This window comes from Tursiops truncatus, chromosome 1 (genome assembly GCF_011762595.2).
Source record: "Tursiops truncatus isolate mTurTru1 chromosome 1, mTurTru1.mat.Y, whole genome shotgun sequence".
Lineage (NCBI taxonomy): Eukaryota > Metazoa > Chordata > Mammalia > Artiodactyla > Delphinidae > Tursiops > Tursiops truncatus.
The window spans coordinates 56,238,383-56,263,712 of NC_047034.1; the positions used below are offsets into that span (position 1 = coordinate 56,238,383).

At 40.3% G+C, this 25,330-nt stretch overlaps 1 protein-coding gene across 2 annotated transcripts in view; it reads left to right on the forward strand.

Annotated features, from left to right (window-relative positions):
• The first annotated feature begins 24,538 nt into the window (after positions 1-24,538).
• The window catches only part of TNFSF18 (TNF superfamily member 18), a 113,723-nt gene continuing 112,931 nt past the window's right edge, over positions 24,539-25,330 (forward strand). Inside the window, exon 1 of one of the 2 annotated variants that reach the window (XM_019918756.3) lies at positions 24,539-24,862. In XM_019918756.3, the coding sequence (XP_019774315.1) occupies positions 24,812-24,862 (51 nt within the window). In that variant the 5' untranslated portion in view covers positions 24,539-24,811. The remainder of the gene's footprint in view (positions 24,863-25,330) is intronic. The other variant, XM_073804351.1, reaches the window with a different exon arrangement.

A 25,330-nucleotide genomic window follows, 5' to 3' on the forward strand; every position in this document is an offset into this window, starting at 1 on the left:
CACCCTTCCCCAAGCCGGCTTGCGGGATCTTAGTTCCTGGCCCAGGGCAGTGAAAGTGCCAAGTCCTAACCACTGGACCACCAAGGAACTCCCCTACGTGAATTGTTCTGAGCAAGATATTCTATGAGACCCGTCTTGACTACTCAGAGGATTTAAACGTGTGTGTGCGCATGTGTACTTCTTTGTTATTGACTATGTTCTCAAAGTCAAAGTTATTCAGTATTACTTATTCTAAGTAAATGTTTATGAATATAGATAATATTTAAGAAAATGTATGTTTATTTTTTTTAAGTTTGGAATTTCTGACGATATTTCTTCTGGACTACACATTCCAAGCCAAAGCTTGTTTTGTGGGTTGGTTGTCTTTGGTGTTACGGCCCCTCCTCACAGGCACCCACTCCCTGTGGGTACACATGGCCTGCTCTTCCCATGCTGGCCTCCTCCAGCCACACAGGGACATTTCTGCCATCCACTAGACTCACTCCCCCAGCTGCCACCCGTCAAAGTATGTGTGTCCTATGTAAATCATTCCTTCAAAGGGATAATTAACCTTTCTCCGAAAACAGTGGAGTTTTGTGGAAATGAAAAGTCAGGAGATTAGAATTCTAATTTTGACTCAGTCACTAACTAGCAAGGGACCTTGGACAACTAATTCCCCATTTTTGGATCCTGCTTTTTTCCTCCCTTGTTGAATGACCATTTTAGAATCTTATGCTCATAATGCTAACTGTGAATGTACGTAGTAAATACCTATGTACTAGTTACTGTGAGTCAATATGTATAATCTTCTCTTTTACTGTATGGAGTTTTTTTTTTCCTCCTACAAACTAACATTTTTCCTCAGCCTTTTTGGTGATTCCTTTGAGGGCAGTTGCCAATTGTTACTTAGTGACTTAGTGACTGTTTAGGGAATGGCTTAAGGGATTCCAGTCTTGATTCAAATTGTGATTAGTTCTTAAGCATACCAGGCAGGTCCCCTATTTTAAACCATAGTTTTGTATTTAGTGCTCTCCTGGCTCTCAGAGAGTATTAATATTAACATTAATAATATAGCTAATAATAATATTGATATTTACAGGGAAACAAATAAAAGATCTCAGAATTCACTACTGGTTAGAGTGTTGAGAGTTTTTATTTATCCTTTTCTTCCTTTCCGTGTTCTGATCAGCTAGTTCCCTGATGAGGGGAGGACAGGGTAAACTTTCTGGTTTCCTATCTGCCTCCAATTCCAGCCATCCCAGTTGTGTCCAAGGGATGCTTGAGCTGCCAAAGTCCACCTTTGCTTTTGAAAAGACATTCACTGGAAGTCCGCAGGGCTGCTCTTCATGGTTCAAGAGACTGATACAAATAGAATTCTACTATGTACTGTTGTCCTTTCCCTTGGGACTTCTTGTCTTGTCTCTTAACTGTGGGATGGTCTCTTTGAGTATTATGTCCCCTCTCCTTAGTAGTAATTACATCTGCAGTTTTAAGTAGAGGTCCTAACACTTAATGAGTTTGTGTGCACAAACTGGCCACAGTGATGCCTGTGCCACCTGTGATGGTGTTAACTCTCTCCTTCCTGAATGCTCCTCTTCCCTGACTTTTCTGAACTCACCCCTTTCTGGTCCACTCTTTCCCTCTCTGTTCGCTGCCTGTCTCCATCTCCTTTACCCCTCCTCCTTCTCTACCCATCATTTTTACAATAACGCTCTATAGAGCTCCATCCTCAGCCCTCTTTCTCTGCAATGGGGGTCACAGTCTGGCATCCAAGAAGCCACAGTCTGGCTTATGTGTGTGTTCAATTTGCTTTTTAAGTTTGAATTTAGTTGCTAACACTTAAACATTGGGGAATTTTTGGCTTCTTTTGACAAAACGATACAAAACAGGAGATCTGGTGATGCTGGGCCCAGTTTTGACATGACAGGAATCATCTCAAGCAGGGTAGCAGCCTCCTTCTTTAGAGGGACTATGCACTCTCCATTTCTCCAGAGTTCCCCCCGTTTCATACAATGTGCAAATGTGCCTATACCAGCTCACTTCACTCACTCACTGCCTGGCCATGGGGCATTTGAGTTGTGATCTCTGTTCCGTACACTTGCCAATTTCATTGATTCTTATGACTTCAACCTCTGCTCATATACTGATATCTAAAATCATTCTCCAGCTCAGATGTCTTGCACTCCAGAGTCAAACTTACTGTAATCATCTGTATAATTAGTAATAAATGCCATTCATTGAGTACTAATAGGCCAGACATCATATTAGCCATTTTATATGAATTGTTTAATTCTATCTTCCTAACAGCTCTTTGCGGTAGATATTATTATTCCTGTTTTATGTATGAAAAACGGAAATTCTAAGGGGTAAAGCAATTTGCCCAAAGACATGCAGCTTATAAGTGGTGGAGCTCAGAATCAAGACCAGGGATAGTTGACACCAAAAACCATGCTTTTAACCACTGCTACCCTGCCTCTGGGAAACTCCATGTGGAAGTAATGGGCACTTTACTCAGGATGCTCACAAAAGTATGTCCTCCCCCCTCACCAAGCCTGCCCCTCCTCCTGATTCATGATGTTGTTTAAAGACATCATAATCATTGCTGAAGCCAGAAGCCCCAGTGTCATCCTGTTTTCCTCCTTTTCCCAGTCCCCACCCATGAGCCTGTGGGCTATGGCTTCTCCTCATTAACTCTTCTTTAGACTATAGAGATAACCTCTCACCAGGCCTACATGCCTCAGTGAGTTCTCATTGGATTAAGAAAATGATACACTCTAGTTCAATAAATGAATGAGATGAATGGACAAAATGAAGCAGAGTGCTATGGTGAAAAGCTCATGATGTTTGGAACCTAGTTTTATATCCTGACTCTGTCATTCTCTAGCTCGGTGACCTTGACAAATTTTTCTTTTTTTTAAACCTCTCTGAATCTTACTTTCTTTATCTGTAAAGAGGGGATATTAACACATACCTTCTGGGTTATTGTGAGCATAAGAGTACCTAACATATTGCCTGGAACATAGTTGGTCTCAATACTCAATAATTATTATTTTTATTTTTGGTTTCTTTATCTTTTTTTGTATTTTTTTAAACATCTTTATTGGAGTATAATTGCTTTACAATGGTGTGTTAGTTTCTGCTTTATAACAAAGTGAATCAGCTATACATATACATATATCCCCATATCTCTTCCCTCTTGCGTCTCCCTCCCTCCCACCCTCCCTATCCCACCCCTCTAGGTGGTCACAAAGCACCGAGCTGATCTCCCTGTGCTATGCAGCTGCTTCCCACGAGCTATCTATTTTACATTTGGTAGTGTATATATGTCCATGCCATTCTCTCACTTTGTCCCAGTTTACCCTTCCCCCTCCCCATGTCCTCAAGTCCATTCTCTAGTAGGTCCGAGTCTTTATTCCCATCCTGCCCCTAGGTTCTTCATGACCATTTTTTTTTTAGATTCCATAAATATGTGTTAACATACGGTATTTATTTTTCTCTTTCTGACTTACTTCACTCTGTATGACAGACAACACCGTACACAAAAATAAACTCAAAATGGATTAAAGACCTAAATGTAAGGCCAGATACTATCAAACTCTTAGAGGAAAACATAGGCAGAACACTCTATGACATAAATCACAGCAAGATCCTTTTTGACCCACCTCCTAGAGAAATGGAAATAAAAACAAAAACAAATGGAACCTAGTGAAACTTAAAAGCTTTTGCACAGCAAAGGAAACCATAAACAAGACGAAAAGACAACCCTCAGAATGGGAGAAAATATTTGCAAATGAAGCAACTGACAAAGGATTAATCTCCAAAATTTACAAGCTGCTCATGCAGCTCAATATCAGAAAAACAAACAACCCAATCCAAAAGTGGGCGGAAGACCTAAATAGACATTCCTCCAAAGAAGATATACAGACTGTCAACAGACACATGAAAGAATGCTCAACATCATTAATCATTAGAGAAATGCAAATCAAAACTACAATGAGGTATCGCCTCACACCAGTCAGAATGGCCATCATCAGAAAATCTACGAACAATAAATGCTGGAGAAGGTGTGGAGAAAAGGGAACCCTCTTGCACTGTTAGTGGGAATGTAAATTGATACAGCCACTATGAAGAACAGTACGGAGGTTCCTTAAAAAACTAAAAATAGAACTACCATATGACCCAGCAATCGCACTACTGGGCATATACCCTGAGAAAACCATAATTCCAAAAGTGTCATGTACCACAATGTTCATTGCAGGTCTATTTACAATAGCCAGGACATGGAAGCAACCTGAGTGTCCATCAACAGATGAATGGGTAAAGAAGATGTGGCACATATATACAATGGAATATTACTCAATAATTATTAATTTACAGAAGTCACTCCACAAGGCAGAAAGTGAGTACCAAGTGAATAATGGAATTTATCTGGTTTAGTGATGGGGAAATCACTAAAGCAAATGGAAGAGCCTTGCAGAATTTAGATTGGAGAAGAGGAAAGGAGAACATAGCAGGGGGAGAACAGTGTGTGCAAATGCCTAGAGGTGGAAAATCTCATGGTGTTTTCTGGGGACAAGGAACTTCCATTGTGGTTATGACACTCATTCTCTCATTCCTTTATTTGAGCATATTCTGTTTTCCAGGACAGAAATCTGTGTTTGGTCACGGTTGGAGGTAAGGATTAATGAGTAGTTTGAGGATAAAATATTGGAGGCATTAAAGACATAGCTAAGAATTTTAGATCATATCCTGCAAAGGGAGACAATCAAGTTTTTGAATAGAGAGAATTTATCATGATTTGGGGGCACAGCCTAAGTTCTTGTCAATATCACTTTTCATTTTGACCCAATTCATAGGAGTACTGTTCTCTGTCAGTTGAACAAAAGCTTTCAATTACTTCTACTAGAAGAAAATAAGAAAAGGAAATGTCATAAAAGTTTTTAATACTTTTGGCAAAAGGTATACAGAGAACTTCTTACTAAATTCAGAATTAATGTTTAATGAATACCACAGTGGGTGGTTTTTAAAATATTAATTTTATATATATATATATATATATATATATATATATTTTTTTTTTTTTTTTGCGGTACGCGGGCCTCTCACTGCCGTGGCCTCTCCTGTTGCGGAGCACAGGCTCCGGACACGCAGGCTCAGCAGCCATGGCTCACGGGCCCAGCCACTCCACGGCATGTGGGATCTTCCCAGACCGGGGCACGAACCCGTGTCCCCTGCATTGGCAGGCGGACTCTCAACCACTGCGCCACCAGGGAAGCCCTAATTATATATTTTTTAGAAAGTAGTATTTTCAGATATCAACTTGAGAGATGTTGTGAGCACTAAAGAATAATCCCTGAAGATTTCAACCACTGTGCACATTTATTTGTTTGTGACTTAAATATATCCTGTTTCTAAAATTTAGTTTTTGGCAGTGCTTTGGAATTGCCTATCATCTGTCTATCTATCTATCATCATTATCATCTAATCTATCACCTATCTATCATCTATCTATCTATCACCCATCTATCTATCTATCATCATCATCATCTATCTTATCTATCACCTATCTATCATCTATCTATCTATCTATCTATCATCTATCTATCTATACTTTTCCCCTGCAATAGCCTCCCTCACAGAGTATGTGGGTAGCCTGGGACTTCCCCAAGAACATCCCTAGTAATTAGTCATGGTGGGTCTTATAGCCACTCATTCAATCCATAATCCATGGGATCAAGACATGGAAGGATATTGTTAAAATTTGAATGTAAATATTACTTAGGAGAGCTGACACATGAAGCCTATTAATGCTTTACCATTACCACTCCCCCCAGTAAAAACTGGTCAGATGGTTCATGCCAATCTTGAGGGCATGGGATGTAAGGTCCTTTAGTTCTGACTGATGCCTGGGGGACAACTAGGGTAGCATTCAATCCAGAAGCAAGCAGGGAGTTGCCTTAGGCAGAGAATGTTGAGCTTCCAGGGTATTCTATCATTCTGCTACAGCCCTTCAGAACTCTGGAGCCACTGTACAGGGGGTGTGGTTAAACATGGGCCTTGACCAGCATTTTGTTTAATGGAACTCATTGAGTTTGTTCATCTTCCTATGGTCTGTCTGTGGGAGGGAGCAGAGGAATGCTGGGAGCTGAAACAGACTTTAGCATTTGGATTTCCTTGGAGTCATGCCAAGGTTGAGAAAATACTTTTATATTCATATACATTCTCTTTATTGCTAATGGATATAAAAGACCTTTATTCTCCTCTTGATTTGTTCAGTCTTGACCTTTGGTTTTTGAGGTCTGAGGTTAACAGAACAGTAACCAAAAAAGCAATCTATGTTGTAGAAATATAAGCAGGAAATAATTTCTAAAGGTCATTTCAGCCCAGCTCTTTACTTTTATTTAGGATGTACTATTTATTAGTAAGGACATATATCATCTTAGTGATTTTTAAGATATTACAATCTGTATCCTCCCTGTATAATCCATTTTAAGAGTTAACATTCTATAATCCTATGACAATTCCTTAAGACAACTTGAACCTTTTAATTTATAAAAATCTCATTCACTATTATAAATAAGCAATAGTCAGACAGTCAACATAAATATATTCTACTCCTACTATATGCCAGGCATTGTACTTGGCACTTAGTGATACCTTTTTTCCTCATGAGAAATGAAAATGAGCCATTATTATTGATCTTTTACTCTCAAACCCCCAATACTTGCTGCTGTTATGTCTATTGTCCATCCCTCTCCTAGCACACATGCATTACCCAGATGCATTATAGAATATTATCGAGCAATAAAAACATTGATATAATGTACCACATTATTTGTATATTTTTCATTAAAACTATTTCTATTCCCTTAATCATGTTAATACTATTTTAATCTCTTAAAAATTGATGCAAACACACTATTTTTAGGTGAGTAATAAAAATTCTCATTTACAGTTAAAACATTTTATTGGAGGTCAAATACATAGTTTTTTTGGAAGAGCAGATATTTGAAAGTTCAAAATAATTTTGTCTCTGAATTTTCATTTTTAGAGTGTTGAATTCATAAGATAAGGAGACCAGAGACAGAGTTAGTAGATTTCTTGTATAGCATTCCTTATATGATTGATGACATTTTATCCATTCATCCACAGATAATTATTGAATTCCTACTTTGTGTTACTGTGTGCCTACTATGCTAGGTACTCAAAATATAAAGACAAACACAGAATCATTTCTTTCCGCGAAGTATTGAGGGTAGTGCACAGTATTAACTGGAGTGAGGAGAAGCTAGATACCAGATGAGATATCAGGATATCAGTAAGAAACTGAGTGTTGATGACTATAAAGAAAGGAATGGATCTGAAAGATATCAGGAACAAAAAACTAATAGGACCTGTTGATTGGTAGGATGTGAGTGGTAGATTTAGTGGTGAGGAATTCATTTCCTCATTCATTAAAACTACTGTTGTTTTGAGAGTCATGAAAAAATAAGAAACAACAAACAAAAAACGAAGAGAAGATGAGAGTGCTATGAGAAAAAAAAAATAGTGGGGTTATTTACTTTAAATTGGGGAGAGACCTTGTTGAGAAGATGCCATTTAACTCAAGATCTGAAAATTTGAAGAAACCAGCTGTTTGAAGCAAAACATGTTAGCAGGGGCCAATGAGGTGGGAGTGAATGGTGGAAAAAGGAAGTTAAAAAATTAGTCACATCTATGATCATGTGACCAACTTTGGAAATGAGAACTATAATAGTTATGAGTATTTTTCCTTATTTTGATATGACCATATTTATGCACATATTAACCACTGTCTTCCTTCCACTTTCCCGTTCCTCTGTCACATCTACTATAACATGTGTTCATGGTGTTAACTTTACATCTTAGTGTGACTCAGCTGGAAGAGGAATAGAACATCATCCAAAGATGGATAAGTGAACTTTGTATCTTATTTGTGGGAGAGAGTTAACATGTTTTTGGTTGCACAAGGGATAGCTGTATCATTGGTAGAAGCATCATTTTGCTATTGTCTTTATTTGGAAGTTAAGTATGATTAAAAGATACTATGTTGACAGGGGTGAACTGTGGTGGGTTCATATTAGTACAAGTTAGCTAAGGTTGAAGTATAATTCCTAGGATTCTTTTCCCTGTACAGGGAGAAGTTTGCATGAAATTTAGAAGGTGGAAATGAAGGAGCAGCCGTTTTTATACTTGAGAGGTTGGAGACATTGTGGCAACTGACACCCATTGGTGCTGATCTGCCAGGTCACCATGTTACTGTGAGGCAACACCCGAACTCACAGCTTATCTACCTCCTTCCAGATCTCCTTCCTCGGCTTCTCCAAGTCCTGGACCATATACTTGTGCAGCTCTGTGGTAAAGGGATCTAATTTCTCCTGCAGATTACCAGTGTCCTTAAAGTTGGTGGTGTCCAATGACAGATGTGGATTCCAGCTTGTCTTCCTGGGTCTAGTGTTCAAGAGAAAGTGATAGCATGGAGAAGAGGCAAGGAAGTACCAATATATAAGATAACAGGAGTCCTTGAAGAAGAAAACCAATTAAAAAAAAACAGAAAAAGTGCTAAAAACTATAGTTTAAAAAACTGTTCTGAAATCAAAAAGATTTGAAACCACATATTGCATGCATGGGAATACTGACCCTCAATGACCAATACCAAGACATAGTGAAATTACTGAATTTAAAAAAAAGGGAAATCATTTAATAGGCACCTTGGCAAAAATGTTATCACCAGACTCTTTGAGACCAACACTCTATTAGTTTCCTATTTCTACTGTAAAAGATTACCAGAAACTAATGGGTTTAAAACAACCGAAACTTGTTCTCTTACAGTTCTAGAGACGACAGTCTGAAATGAATCTTACAGGGCTAAGATCAAGATGTCAACAGGGCTGGCTCCTTCTGGAGGGTCTCAGGGAGAATCCATTTCTTTGTGTTTTCCAGCTTCTAGAGACCATGCTCATTCCTTGGTCAATAGCCCTGCCTCACCTCACATTTTCTCTCCTTGCTTCAATCAACGCTTTGCCTTCTTTCCTTTCTGTAGTCAAATCTACCTCTGCTTCTCTCTCATAAGGATATTTGTGATTGCATTTAGGGTCCATCTGGATAATCCAGGGTAACCTCCCTATCTCAGGACTCTAAATCACATCTGTAAAATCCCCTTTGCCATAGAAGGTAACACACACAGTCTCCAGGTATTAGGATATGGGTATCTTTGATGGGGGCTGGGGGAGGCATTATGCAGCCTACCACAAACACTTACACAAACAGCCAGAAGAAAATGGAACATTTAAAATACTCAAGGAAAGAAAATACAAGATAAAAATTTTATATCCAGCAAAAATAACATTCAGATATAATGGGTATAGATAAATTGCTTTCAACTTTTAAGAACTCAGGAAATATTGTTCCCATAAACCCTTCCTGAAGAATCTATTAGAAAATGAGCTATAATAAATAGATAGACATTGACCTAAGGACTTGGCGGTGATCATGAAACACCTAGTTTTCATAAAGATAAGACTTGGAAGGAAGAGATTATAGTATATAATGGCTACATCCTCTGACAACATAATATAACTTTAAAGTGTGTAAGGGAGATGGGGAGGGTATATTAAAAATATGTTTTAAACTGTTCTTAGTAACCATATAGATGGTAGTCGTATTAGTACAGCTATTCTGAAACTGTGTTGTGTATAATGTGGAATAAAATTAATGTACAATCATCATTTAAGGATTAGCTCAAAGAAAACTCCCCTTTAAGTCCTCCTTTAATTCCACTAGGAAGAAGAAATCTTTTCCTTTCTTTGAATTCCCATTATACATTATAAAATTCTTTTATGATACATTTAAAAAAATTTTATTATGGTGATTTGAAGCAAGTCTTTTTCTCAGGCACTACAGTGATGAATTTCTATACCTGACACAGTGCTAAGCATATAAGGTTGGCCAGTGAATAATATTTTGTGAATAAATAAATGATTTATCTCAAACTTAGCAGGTACAGAGATAAAACATGGGTATTACTAATAAAATTCTCATACTGGGTCCACATTTCTTTTTTCCCAAAGTGTTGTGAAGGATAGAGTATCTTCATTAATAATGTCTGCTCACTAAATAGTGAAATGTTCCTTCTATAAGCCAAGGTCCTGCCCTCTAGTTATTTGTTGTTGTTTAGATTGGTAGTATGGAAATAGCTCCCTAAGGACCCATACTTTTATTGTTTTCTGAAGGTAGTTTGTTCCTATGGGTATAATTTGTTAGACAAGCCTCATAAACCATAATTACCCGAAAAAAGTAATCCCACCTTTGTTAATCACCTGCCCACACCTTTATAGCTGTAGAATTCATTCTGAGTCTGTAGCCTAGCCACGTGCTTACAAGCAGAAGATACTTGTAAGAGGAGACTTCTGCCAGTTGCTCTTAGACGAGAAAAAAAAGCATGACTTTCTTCTGGCTTGGCTGACTTCCCTGTTAATTTAGTGTTAGTTGAAAACATATCTCACTTGGCATGCAACAGGAGTCTTGCTGGAAGAGGAATAAATATCTAGCTAAGGAGACTGGAGAAAAAATAGTATCCCAAGCTAAGTCTAGATGAGCAGACAGTTGAGTCTAGATCCACATTCCATTGAATTAATGTTCTTCCCATAAAGTTAAATAGACAGGAAACTCTCTCAAATTGCAGTAAGTCATGCTCTTCATAAGACTTTTGCCAGAAATTCTCAAGTGGCTAAGTGGCAGGCAGCACAATGTATGCTATAATTTCCTAAATAAAAGCTTCCTTCTTAGGAGGGCTGAGATGGCCCTTGGGACCATCAAGAAAGGGAAGGGAATGCAGTGAAGGAAAAGCAAAAATAAAGCAGGCATGGAGAAGACAATCAAGGAAGCGACAATATAAATGTCCTTCAAAAACAAAGATTTACAATAGAGATTTATTAAACTTGAGGTTTACAATAGAGGTTTATTATTATTTCAATTCAATTTATTTGAACAAGTATTTGTTCAGTTTCTTTCACTAGGTGCCTGACACTGTAGGTGTTCTGGAGAATCTGAGAGATATAGAAAGGAAGTAGAATAATATGATTGGTATAAACCCAATATTTGGAATCAAAGGAGGCTTGACTTCAAGTTGGGATTTTACCATCACTTATCAGCTGTGTCCTTTGGCTAATTACTTAATTGTAGGTCCCCTATTCATTGCCTTCCCTGCTCCACCACTGTACAAATAGGGATAATGAAACATATCTCACTGGATTGTTGTGAGGGTGAAATGGAGCACTAAGCACAGTTCAGTTCTCGACATTTTCAAGATATTTAATAATCTTTAGTCACTACTTGTAGAGTCTTATTTAACAGAAACCAAAGACATAAGAGCCTCTAAAAGAAGTAGAGAGAAAATTTTGTGGGTTTGCAAGAAAGATGAATAAGATAAATGGAATATTTTGCATCATTAGCAAATGGTGCAGACTTTATGATTTGTATGAAGTAGTAGGCCTGATGGTTTTTATTTTATTATTGAAACTTCTATGGGCTTAAGAAAGTTTTAAAAAAGGCAGACTTAGCATTTTACAGATGAGAAAACTAAGGTTTACAATAGCAGAGACTACTAGCTAATTGACAAAACTGTTTCCTTTTCTCTCTGCCTCCTACTTGCAATACTCTATGCTCTTCTCCTATATACTGGCTGGATATTGATCTCCAGCGAAACTTTGAAGCCTTCTTCAGCCTGGGTCTGTAACTGACTGCATGAAATAGTCTCTTTCCTGTCTCTCGTTATCAATCAGAAACACCTTTTTGGCCTACATACACAAGCAATTTCCACTGCTTTAAGTTATTCAGAGTCTAGGATTTTGTTTTTTTAGTAACTAGGATTGCTCAGCTAAAACAGTTGGAGAGAATAAGAAATTGACTATATATAGAACAACTCACAGAGCCATATTTAAAATCTTAGAGCATCAAGGAATCAGATCGTAAATCTACCTTTATCATTTTTTACACCTGTTGTACCTCTAGACATAGCTTGAAACTTGTGAAACTGTTGGTCTGGTTCCTAACTATGCTGGGATTAATGCGTATTGGTGGGGAATAATCCTGTTTATATTTGTATTAAAAATACAAGTGGTTAAATGTAAGCTTTACATCACTTCTGTAATTTGGTGACACTTGCTTTTGTGTACTTTCTAATGTCGTTGTACAGGTTAAGTCAAGCAATATGGCAGTACTACAAACACTGTTCTTCAGAAGTCTAAATATGTTATACAACAATTTAAAAAGTCTTGCATACAAAGAGCAGTGGGGTCTTCAAATCAATTATTTTCCAAGGAGCTTTTCCTACTTTAAAATCATAGAATCATGGTTATGATGTTAACAACTAATTTTCATGGAGCTTATATCTTGCCATGCACTGTTTTAGGCGCCTGGAGTATAACCTTATTCACCACTACGCCAAAGAGACCTTAGACTCCACATCTCTGCTCAAAAGAGATTATAAATGACTCACTTGGAGTTTTTACAAACAAAAAAGTCTCTAGATTCCTTGCAGTAGTGATCAAGGAGAGAGATGAAAACTTCACCACTGACTTGTCTGGTTTAATTCATTACCTATGCTTTATTTGCAAGTCAACAGTTAAGGTGTCCTTTGTAACCTAGCCAGTCTGGTGTGCTAGAATAAGAGATGTACTTAAGGTAAGACCCTTGGGTTCTGGAATAAAGTCTGCCACACACGTCACAACCCTGGGCCTTAGATCTGTAATTTCTTGTCCTAATTCTTATTGTCAAGAAGTTCTAAATCTATGGGATGGATAAATCTGTCAGTATAATCTCTAAAACTTCTGAATCTAACATTCTACTAGAGGACCAGCCATATTTAAGGGGAAAAGGTACCACCAGCACTGCCACCAGCACCACTACCATCAGTGTTGTCATACATCTACAGGCAATGGGATAGTATGGTGGCTAGAAACAGATGTGAAAGCCAGATGACCTCTTTGAATCTTGGTTTTACCATTCATTAGCTGTGTGAGCTTGGGCAAAATACTAGACTACTCTATGCCTCAGTTTGTTCATCTGTAAAATAAGGAGGAGAGTAATAGTTACTTCACAGAATCATTGAGGAGATTAAGTTATTTCATGTATGTAAAACATTTAGAAGAGTGCCTGGCATATAATAAGCACTGATTACATATTAGCTATTATTGTTATGGTTTTAGGGTAACTTATGTCACTGGGGAAAATATAAGGCCACTGAGGTCGCATATTGCTGTCACCTCTCTCTATATATAAAGAACATGGTCATAGGTGGCCAAAAAGCTTGGATATTTTGACTCTCTGTGGGTGAGGGCTTTTAAACATGAGGAAGTACTGCTAACATTCTGATTCTTAAGTTGGATAGGGGGTAATGAGTGTTTTATTACTGTGTTCCATAATGTACATATTATTTTGCATGCCTCAAATATTTCATCAAAAACAATAGGATTTGTGAAGTCTTATTTATGAATTTATATAAAATTATATAAATGGATGTGCATATGTAATATGAATGGTTTTATAACATTTAAAAACTCATGGGACAAGCACTCTGATTACCTCAGTTGTAGAGTGACATCCAAAGAGCTGAGTTAAATGCAACGTTGGCTTGCTTTGCCCAGAAAATGAGACTGAGTGGGGATGAGCCGTATCAGATACAATGGTAAGTGGGTGAGATTTGTCTTTGATGCCAACAAGATCCTTGTCTTTACTCTTTTATGCTCCTGGTTTTCCTTCTGGTCTCACATTCTATACTTATCAAATCACACTTTTGGGCCACCATCACCTATTGCCTGGTTTTATTCAACATCCTCCTAATAGGTCCCCTTGCCACCAATCAAGTCTCCTCCAATCCTGTCTCTACCCCGCATGTAAGAGGTCCTTTTGAAAATACAACTTTGACCAGGTCACTTCTTGGCTTGAAACTCTTGGATGATGAGTCTCCATTGCCCTCAAGGTAGAATTAACATGGAATGACATAGCAAAGACTACTAGTTCCCTTTAATATTGTTTTCTCCTTCTTCCTTACTAACAGAACCTTGATTTTGTTAGGGAGAGCAATTGTGCTCAACTAAGAAACTACATTTCCAAGCACTCCTTACAGATAGGAGTGGTTGTATGACTAAATTCTGGCCAGTGAGATATAAGCCAAAATGTCAAGTGTGGCATCTCGAAAAGTTCCACCAAAAGGAAACTAACTCAGGGGGACTGTAACCTGTTGCTTTTTCTCTCTCCTTCCATCTCCTTGACTGAAAGAAATAGTGGCTCAAGCTGAAGTGGCCATCGTGAGACCTTGAAATGGTCTTGTGGAGAGGGGTCCTGCCATAAAGATGGCAGAACTGAAAGTAAGAATGAGCTGAAATCTTTGATGGTTCCTCCATCATGGAAATAGTTTGGACTGTCTACTTCTGGATTTGTTTTACATGAGAGAAAAATAATCCACTATCTTATTTAAACGGTGTTTTGGTGACTGCCATTTCTCACATCCATACATAATTTCTAAATGATATTCGTGGCTTAAGGTCTGGTATCTATCTCTTCAGCCTCATATTCTACCCACTTTTGTCCTCAACCCTCGAAGACCTATATCTAAAGCATAACAAATTAGTTTCAGTTCCTTAAGCCTGTTTTCGAATCTCTCTGCCTAAAATGCTTTCTTCCCTCCCTTTGACTAGTTTAATGTCTACTCTTCATTCCAGTCTTAATTATCACTTATTCCAGGAAAGCTTCCTTTTCATTGTAAGTCTAAGCAGTTATCCTTCCTACCCATTTCCATTAAATCCTATACCTTCTATCCTGTCTGGTATCAACTGTAATTGATAAATTGCTTACCTGCTTCCTTTACTAGGTCTTAGGGTCAGTGATAGCAAGAACTGTGTCATGTCTACAGTTTTATCTCTAATATCTACTGCAATCCTGGTACCTTACAGCCAGTCAGTAAATGTGTGGTGACTAGTGAATGAATTCATACCAAAATGAAAATTATGGATTTATCTGCATGAGCTTCTTCTAATAGGGCTATTTTCCTGTAAAAAGAGGTCAGAGTGTAACTCCTATGAAAGAGGTGGGTGGTCCTTTTGGTCCCCCTGATGTCACATGATGTAGCCTTTTGTTCCACAGAAGCAAGAGAAAATAGCAGATTTCCACTTTTGTCTATGATTTGCCTTTATCAATATGCACTCCTCACTCTTCCTCCTTCTCCTTTTTTCCCACATACCATGGCTTAGAGGAAAATTCAATCAAGGATGGTTATTTCTTCAGGGAAAATATCATCTCTGATTTAAACCAAACAAAACCCAAGGGATTGGGCTGGCTCTTTTGAGGTTGAGTAATGGGTTTAGAGGAGAATGTCACCATGTGCCAAATATTGCACTGATACCGTCAGCTCTTTGCGCAAATTTGACTTTTTTTCCCCAGCTTTTGTTACTCACACTTTCATGATCTCTTTTTCCTTTCTGAATAGATAATAATTTGCCAAATGTTAACTTGCCTTGGGGTCTGTGTCTATGGAGAGACTGAAACCTGGCTGGAAGTATTTGTTTGCCAAGAGTGAATTACACTGCTTATGATTTTCTTGAATAATTTTGTGTTTAAAATAACTAACACAAAATTGTTACTTAAAACAAGCCAAGTTCCCCAACACAAAGATGAACAAAAACTTAAGGAAATCCCACAACATGAAACTTAGTATTGTCAAAAGAAGTCATTGTAAGTTGGAGCTCCCCGAGACGTCTTCATGGATGTGGTAAGCTGTAGATGAATATTAAGATTTCTGATTGAGTAGCAGAAAAAATTAAAATGCTAGGCAGCTTGCCCTGCAACTTGCAATCTTTGTGGATCCTAACAGACAGAAAACTTGTATTGCCAAGAAGAGTTACAAAACCTAGACATTCCTCAAGGCTTTGGAAAAAAGTCAAGAATTACTCCATGGTGCAATAAACAGGATGAGAAGCCAGAATAAACCAGAATAAGGACATCTGTCATTTGTGGCTGTCCAAAGTCTTTTAAATAGACTCTATACTTTGATTGTTCTCCTGTTATGATTCCCACCTTTGTTGAATAGGATGGTGCTGGCATGTAATCTAGATTCCACCAATCAGACATGTAACTTTGGAGTAAATAATGTAAGGAAAAGGGCTGGGTGCAGGTGGCAGTGGCTTGGTTCTGGGACCAGTGTTGAAAGTGCTGTTCTGTGGTGAAGTTCTGGGAGGAGTTTTTGGAAACTCAGCCATAAGTTTATTTCTCTGGACCCTTGAGCTACCTAATATCCCATAATAAATTCCTTTTCTGCTTAAACTAGCTATTGATAGTTTTTGCAACTAAGAGACCTAGCTGACATTCTGTTGCCTCTTGATAACATTTGTGGGTCTTGGCTTTAGAATTGCCCTTCATCCCTCACTGGTTATCGAGTGGATCACATGAAGTTGAAGCAGTAGAGTCACCATGTATAACTCATGATATAAGCAGAGTATGAGTTCATTGCCTCCCTCCATCCCTTTAATGTTTCTTCAGAGGAGGTACTCTTTCCTATTCTCCTATGAAAACTCTAGTGGATCCGAAGGCTTTTATGTTCAGGAGGTAGGGTTGCTTCAAGTAACAAACACAGTCTGAAGTCGGTAATTAGAATATCCAGGAGGAGATATTAAACAGATATCAAAATGTGATTTAATGGCTTATCTCCTCCTACTCCTGGATCAGCCTGTCTCAGCCTGGAAGCTTCTAGTAGGGAAGGGGAATGTGGTTGGCTGCTTCTCCATCTCCCTATCGATACTCTCATCCTTCCCCAACCTGCTGGTCTGGGAGTGTAAAAGGGATAGAAAAAGCATCAGTTGAACCAACCAAATAGAGTCAGTTTATATATGGCAGCTGTTGAAAGCAGAGTCTTTCATGAAGCACTTTGGTGGCTCTTTGGAAGCCAAGATCAAGTCTCTCAGACTTCAAGTTCCCTTGTCCTGAGAAGACACTTCCCTAATCTAGATGGTTACTTGTGCCTCCTGTAGTTTCTGGTAATCTGGTTTTCATCTCCAACTTTTTGCTGAGGTTCTGCTGCCTCTTTAGGAGGCTGTATAGGACAAGCACTCGAGATGGGCTCTCACATCTGGTTCCCATCAATATCGCTTGCCCTGACAAACTCTAGTAGTGTTGGCTAATCTCAATGTAACAGTACTTCCCCTGTCCTTGCCACCAGAGCAGTTGGCTCATATTTTGAGTTGATATTCTCTGGGTGGACATTAGACTGCACACCCTTATGACCCATAGAGGTCACATGTTAAGCTCTTTCAGTGGCCCCGTGGAAGCCCACACCCCTCTTATGAGGGAGATGAAGGGGCATGTATCTCTTTCTAACATCTTGTTATAGAAATAAAGGACAGGTAAATGTTTTGTTAAAGATAAAATTCTTTCAAAATCAAACTAAATTCAGCAAACATATGTGCAGTGAGTAGCGAGTTAGGCCCTGGGGATGCTGAAATAAATAAAATATACTACTTCCTCCCCATGTAGAAGATTTATAACTGCAAGCAAGAAATTGCAAAATGGCATGTGCCAGGGAGAAATGGTGGCATAAATCACTCTGCTGGAATGATTTGGTCAGTGGAGTAGATACTTAAGGAATGAGTAATGACATAAAGAGAGAGTATACCACACAAACTCAATGGGAAATGTCTGGATGTATGAGTGACATGGGAAACTTTGAAATTGAGAGAGAAGATTATGCTAGGAATCCGGCTCATTGAAGGGAGAGTTTCCCTTTCATTTGCTACAGAGAAGTTTTAGATTTTACACTTCGAGTGACATCTAGGAGGCTCATGGCTTCAGATATCTGCATACTTTGTTCACCTTTAGGTGTCTACATAAGTTTGAGAACATATACTGAGGACATCAGAAAATACAAACAAGACTTTTGCTTCTCTAAAATTCTCTCAGGGAAAATAGAAAACAAGCACAAGGAATTTCTTAATGAGTAGAATTAGTTTCCTTGGATCTGAATAAATTAACAATAGAAGAAATTCTCCAGGTTATATTCTCTGGTCACAGTATAATAAGGTGAGAAATAGTTATTAGTAATACTTTATTGCTATTACTTTTATTGATGTAAGAATTCAAATGAATAACAGGAATACCATATGGAAAATGTTTAAAAATCTCCAATATAACCACTAAAATAAGACATAAGCCAATTACTTAATAACAGACCTTGGAGTAAATAACAAAAATTGGAAATCTTCGTAATACAGAAAGTCTTGGGGATGGAGTCACAGAAATACTCAGAGGTCAATTCATAGTTGTCAATGCTTTCACTGTTAAAAAAAATAAAGAGCAAATAAACAAATAAAGCATTTACCTTGATTATATAGGGGAAAAAACACATTAAAAGTCTTAAGAAAACTAGCAGAAATGAAGTAAAACAAAAGCTGAAAAAATTAATTGTTAAGAAAAAAATGTTGGGACTTCCCTAGTGGTCCAGTGGTAAAGAATCCACCTTTCAATGCAGGGGACGTGGGTTCGATCCCTGGTCAGGGAACTAAGATCCTACATGCCACAGGGCAACTAACCCTGCATGCCACAACTACTGAGCTTGCGTGCCTCAACTAGAGAGTCCATGTGCCGCAAACTACAGAGCCCACATGCTCTGGAACCCGCACGCCAGAACTACAGAGCCCATGTGCCCTAGAGCCTGCACGCCACAAGTAGAGAAGAGAAAAAACCCACAGGTCGCAACTGGAGACAAGCCTGCGTGCTGCAACGAAGAGCCCACGTGCCACAACGAAAGATCCTGCATGCCTCAACGAAGATCCCACGTGCTGCAACTAAGACCCGACGCAGCCAAAAATAAATAAATTTTTAAAAAAGAAAAAAATGTTAAAAGCAGAACCAACAACCCCAAGAGCTATAATTACACTTAGAAGACTGCAGATTTTATCAAGGAAAGAAAATGGAAGAAAAGGAAGAAGAAAAAGGAAGAAAAGCAGAAAAAACAACGTGGAAGAGACTGTTAGCAAGGGTTCCCTGAACCAAGGGGGAGGAAACCTGTCCAAGGGGACGGTGGCAGAGTCTCAGCATTGCAGGGCAGATGACACAGGTAATCAGAAGGCCGAAGCAGAGCTTCCAGCCTTTTTGCCAATTAGGGACCCTTCTCAGGCAGGCACTGAGAATAAGGAGCTCCACCTGAGACAAAGACAAAGAGAGAGAAGGAGTGGCAACGGCCCCTCAGGGTGAACCCCACACATTGGGGAGTGATGATGTTCTGTTATCTTTTCCATTTCTTCTCCGGTAGTTGATGGTCTGGATCATGAGAGGCCCCTACTGTGCTCCTCAGAGTTGGGAGTGAGGAGAGTGAGATTTAACACAGGGAACAATTGAACACCATTTAACACGGTGGGAGGCGGGGGCTGTCCTCACTCCTGGGACTGGGACTCACCGCTGTAGCTGCAGTGAGAAGTCAGGAAGCTCCACCAGGTGGGTGACCAAACAGAGGAATGCTGTGCCCATCATCCCGAACGCCTCAGTGCTTATATCCCTACAACGCTGGGGCCTCTCGGGTGCTGGATCACTGCGTCCAGTTGCCACCACTGTCTTGAAACACTCATGTCTCAGGACCATACTCGCCAGACACAGCTGCCGCAGGAAGATGGCCTTGCCTCCCTTCTGCCTTCCAAGTTTCACAGGAGAGCCCAGGCAGAAGCTCAGTCACATCCAGGACCTCAGCTGAGAAAGAGGCTGGGAAATGTGGTCTATAGTTTTTCAGATTACCAACCAATCCAAACCCAACCAAACCACAGAAGGGGGTTGGAAACCAATGTCAAGTGCTGATGATGGTATTCGGCACAATGTGTCTAGATGTAGGTTTCCTTTCATTGACCTTGTTTGGGGCCTCAATCTGAGAGTAGATGTCGTTTATCTATTCTGGAAAATTCTCAGCCATTATGAACTCAAATGTTGCCTGACTTCTCTGGGTTCTCACTTTCTCCTGGTTTTTGGCCTCTGAAGATTCATCATTACTTTCTCTCCATTGACTCACTGAAAAAAAAAAAAAAAAGTCTTTTTTTGGGGGAGTAATTTACCCAAAATGTTAGGTTGCTTTCAACCTTTCATTTGGACTCTACTGAATAATATAAGTAATAAAAATGTCCTGAGGTAAAATCTAATGTAGGTTTTATCACATGCTTAGTTTTCCCTCCTTCAACAATGAAAGTTTATTAAAGAAAAGCCAGGAGCTGAGGGACCATGGGGTTTATGGGGCTGTCTTTATGGTTTTTGTAGAGGCCAGGGCTGATCCACACTTGCTGGCTGAGGTTAACTATCAGGTCCAGCAAGGATGCCTTTGGACAGTGTTTAGTTAAAGCTAAATTTCGTAGGTAAATTGGTCTATGGCATACGTCAAAGCTTATTTCTCATTAAAGAGGAAAGCAGGTAATGGAACATCAGTTCTCAGTGACAGGGGAGAGAAGCAGCTTCTAACTCTCTTGGTGGTGTGGTTCAAGAGTGGCACGGACATTTCAGAGCCCTCGCCCTAGAGTTGCTAGACATGAACCATTAATTGGACATAACAGGTAATATTTCTGAGAAGGAAGCAATGAGCAAACTGACCTGCAGCAAATAGACAAATAACAAGATTTTATTCCTCAAGAGGCCACATTAGGGAAGAGGTGCAAAACAGCTTCCAATAGGGGTTACTTGATGGGGTTCAGAAAACATTACTCTGAAACATGGTGCCTTGACATCATTGAATATTGGAAGCTAGAAAAAATAGAGACCTGACAGGTGCAGGGAGAATTCTGAATGTCCCCTTCTCCCCTGAAGCAGCCCTTTCTATACCTGCAGGAAAAAAGGATTCTTATTTCCAAAGATGGAGGGATGCTAAGAGGAATCCAGAGGAACATGTCTTGCTAAGTTTCCCAGTTTACTACCTTGAGCTCATATCCCTTTGTTCTATCATGTTTTTCCATGACTTCCCACTCTTCATCAAACCTAGTATAGAAACACTCAGGCTTAACTATTTCTTCAGGTTTTTATTTCCCTATAAATGCTCCAGAGTCATGTAAAACTTACATTAAATAAATATGTATGACTTTTCTCCTGTTAATCTGTCTTTGTCAGTTTAATTTTCAGGCCCAGCCAAGGAACCTAATACTTTTTCCTCCCCTGCACTTAAGTGGAGACACTCCTGCAGCAGCTCATAAACACGCAATTAAAAATAATTTTTTCCCCTTACTGCAGGGCCATAATGACTCCAGGAAGAGAAAGGAAGTCTGTTCCCTAGTACCTGAACTCCTTACGTGCATTCTCTCACAGCTAGCAGGAGCACAGAGAACATGGTGACAAAGCCTCCTTGAGAGCAGAACCCACAGATACTTTCTACCCTTCCTCTGGGTCAGGGATATATGTATTCCACTAGATTCTGCCCATCCAGTTAAAGTGGCAAGGCATCCTAGCTGTTGATCTGGCTAAAGGCTAATGCTGGGGCCCAGGTCATGGCTGCTCTGGGCCTGAATCTTGTATGAGGCACAGAGGTGTAGAAGGGAGACGTAGTTCACTGATGCACAGCTGCACTCACTCAATCCCCTCCAAGCTTTCTCTGCCACATTACAGTGTGCTCATTAAAATATGCAGTTGTCCGGCCACTACCCTGTTTAAAATCCTTCAATGACTCCTTCATTACCTTCAAAGTAAAACCCAAATCTGTTATAGAAGATCGTTCATGATCTCAGCCAATGGTTACTTCCCCACTCCAACCATTCAAAACGTTTTGGTTTCCCATGACTATATTTCATTGTTCCCAGTGTCTGGTCAGAGTAGACCATGCCCTGGGTCTCCCAAGCTGAATCAATGAATTCTCTGCCCAAGGACTTTGGGGCTTGAGGGGAGAGAGAGACAGAGAGAGAGAGGAGGAGGAGAGAGAGAGAGAGAGAAGGAGAGAGAGAGAGGGAAAGATCACTTAGACCATCTCTGGTAGTAAAAGTTGCAAGAGGTCAAACTCAAGTGTTGGCAGGTGACCATGTTTTACCCCAATGTGGAGAAGACCACTCAGCAATGAGAGAAGATGAGATCCATGTGCAGAGAAACGTGAAAGAGACTGAAAGGGAGTCCTGGCAGCATTGAGTACCCAGCTCCAGTTGGGTTTCATTACATTGTTGACCTGGCTAACTCCTTATCCTTAAGAGTTGTGTGTGAGACATTTCACAAAAATAAGGACATGAGTTTCTGGTCTCTAGTGAGGGTGCCATAAAAAACATGCCATGTGGAGCACTTTCTTCAGTTAGGTCTGCTTGGAATAGCATTTGCCTGAAGGACTGAAGACATCCAGTTATTTCTAGATTGCCCTTGACTCAAAAACATGCCTGAAGAAAATTTTTTAACATTTTTTTTTTTTCTTGAGACATTTATTTACTTTGTAAAAAAAACATTTTGAGGCTAGTTCTTCTCAGCGACTAAGACAAGATCCTGACCTTTATGAAAATACCTGGTATTTGAAAAAGGTAACGTGTTGGAGCATTCAATGGAAAAAAACTGCCCCCTAGGTACAAGTCCAGGCTAGCGATGTTTGGAATGCAAGAAAGAATCTAAGGAATTAAATTAGAACTCATTATTATCTGCAGAGCATGTCTTTTAGGCTTTGGGATTGAGCAAGTTTGTGCTGTTTGAAGTTGAGATGTGGAAACATGCACCCAAGAAATTTCCCTTTTGTTGTTAGCACAAGTCAATACCTGGGAAGCTGGTCGAGAAGAGGTGCAGTGAGGTGTGCCCTGTGATGACTCCTTCCTTTTCATTCACAAGAACCTGGCTCTGCTCTCCCCACTCTCAGGGCAGGAGGTGACTGAAGAGTCTGTACAAGGCTAGCAAAGTCAGGCAGAAAGTCCATGATGTAGCGCCACACACTGCAGCTGAGAAGGGAACCACTAGTTCAGTAAAACCAAACCTGAGAGAGAAGTGGGCAGAGGAGAGGAGAGGAGCGGGGCGCTGGATCAGTGTAATAGGATGTTCATAGCTGGGTCTTCAAACTGGAGTCCCCCCTGAACCTACAGGTACACCAGAGATTAAGGAGAACATGCTGGGTTGTCCTTTCTGGACGTTCTTTATTAAAAAGAAAAAAAAAAAAAATCCTTCTCAGACTTTACATAACAAGGAACCCAAAAAAAGGGAAGGGGGTAGGTTTGGTACTTGCAAAGCCTCCTTTAATTAGGCACAAGTCAGTGTTCCACTGGCATATTTTGCACGATTTCAAGAAGAATCATTATTCCAAGTCCTCAGGGTGGTAGAATTACCTTGGCACCAAACCCCAGGGGTCTACTCCAAGCCCCTGCATCTCTCCAGGAGCAGGAACCCAGCCTGGATCTCCTGGTATTAGGGAGGCAGGACCTTATGGGACCACTAAAGAATCCGGCAGTTGGGGGAATAAAGGCAGGTCAACAAAGGTTTGAGGGTGGGACAGGGCTCTGATGCGTGAAAGGAGGAGTCTGGATACGTTTCTGAGCCCAAGCCTCCCGCCTTTGCCTGGCTAACCCAGCAAGCAGCTGCAGCTCCTCAGGAGTGTGCCAAGTGAAAGAAGTAGATATTTGGTTTCACTTTTTAAAGTAATCACAACTTAGAGAAACTGGCAGAGGTAAGATCCCTCCAGGGCTTCTGCTTTGATGATGCAATTGGGGCTGGGAGGGAGCAGCTGTGATGCAAATAGCTTGGGCCAGCCCAGGAGGAATCTCTGGTGGGTGGAACAGTCTTTTGGTTAGGAAAAAAAGTGGCATCCTTGCCCAGTGGGAGGAACAGGCAGCTCAGACTTGCTTTCTTGAATCCACCCACTGAATGGAGACACAGCTGCAAGGGATGAAATCCACGTTCCTGATCAGTCTGCTCCTCTGATTTTAAGGAGTAGATTTTTTCCCCCCTGCCTCTGTGGAAGGGTCTTTTAACCACCTTTAGCAAAGGATAAAATAACTTGTTCTTCTCAGGACAGAAAATTGATCCTCCAGATCTGTGCCAGCACCTTTATTTCACACAGCTGATTTGTGACCCACCTGGAAAATCAGGAAGCTGCAGCTCACAGGAGGCTCACCGTTAAAGAAAGCAGAAGGCAGCCCAGGCCAAACAAATGCCAGCCCTTAAACTGCTTGTGCAGGAATTGAAGAACAGACTTCCTCAGGGGGTTATTCTGTCCTTCTGTGTCAAAACAGAACTGCTGACTTCAGCGAAAAAGACACATGCTTTGCAAGATCATTTCCAGTACTGATGACAGAGTTACGTTGCTCCGCAGGGCCTCATACTTTCGTTTACTTAATTTATAAATCACACCCTGCCTTCTTCTCCCTCAAAAAAAAAAAAAAAAGAAATTGTGGTAGCATATTACAAAAGCAAACAAAATGAGCATCCACGTGATCACAATAGAAACAAGGTAAGACAGGTAGAGGGACATGTTTGGTTAGAAAATATGCCAAAAGGAAAATCAATATTATTTCCGTGAATTGTGCATTCAAGTGGCCAAAAGAAAGCAGTCAAAGGAAGAGCCAAGTAGCCAAAGAAAGAAGGAAGGAAGGCGTATGATCAAGCCACTCAAGATGGCTGTTCTCTTGCTCTCTGTACCAACCCCCCGGGACCAGTGCCTGCTTCACCTATACCCTACTTAGAATGGCTGACCTTCATTACGTACTTGCCCCAGACCCCAGCTAGTGATTGTTCTAATCAAAGGGGTGGGGCATGCCCCTCTGCTAGTTTCCCTGGTAACTGAAGAGCCAACCGGATTTCAATTCCCACTATAATTGGCAATCTTCCCTTCCTCCTAGGAGGGAAGCCTGCCGCCATGTCCTGCCGGCCGCTGTGGGAAGTCGCTCCAGGACCTTGCTTCAAACGTGTAAGCTCCCCCATCCATGAAACCGTTGATGTCTCTGTTGCTGACTCTGGGCTTTCTTCCATCTTAAAGTTGGGCAATTGCAGGCTTTGTAGGCGTGCCGACTGCAGCCCAACAGGAGGAAAGAGGGAAGGGAGGAACCAACATTTACTGGATACCTCGCTCTTCTATCCTTGTGCTGGGCACTTATCTTATTTCCTCCAGTTCTTAGCACAGCCCTAGGAGAGATACTGTTTCCTCTATTTTACAAGCGAGGACAGAGAGATTAAATACATCAGTCCAGGATTGCAGGACTAGTAGATGGGATTAGGATACAGCTTTTTTTTTTTTTTTTTCTGTGGTACGCGGGCCTCTCACTGCTGTGGCCTCCCCCGCCGCGGAGCACAGGCTCCGGACGCGCAGGCCCAGCGGCCATGACCCACGGGCCCAGCCGCTCTGCGGCACGCGGGATCCACCCGGACCGGGGCAGGA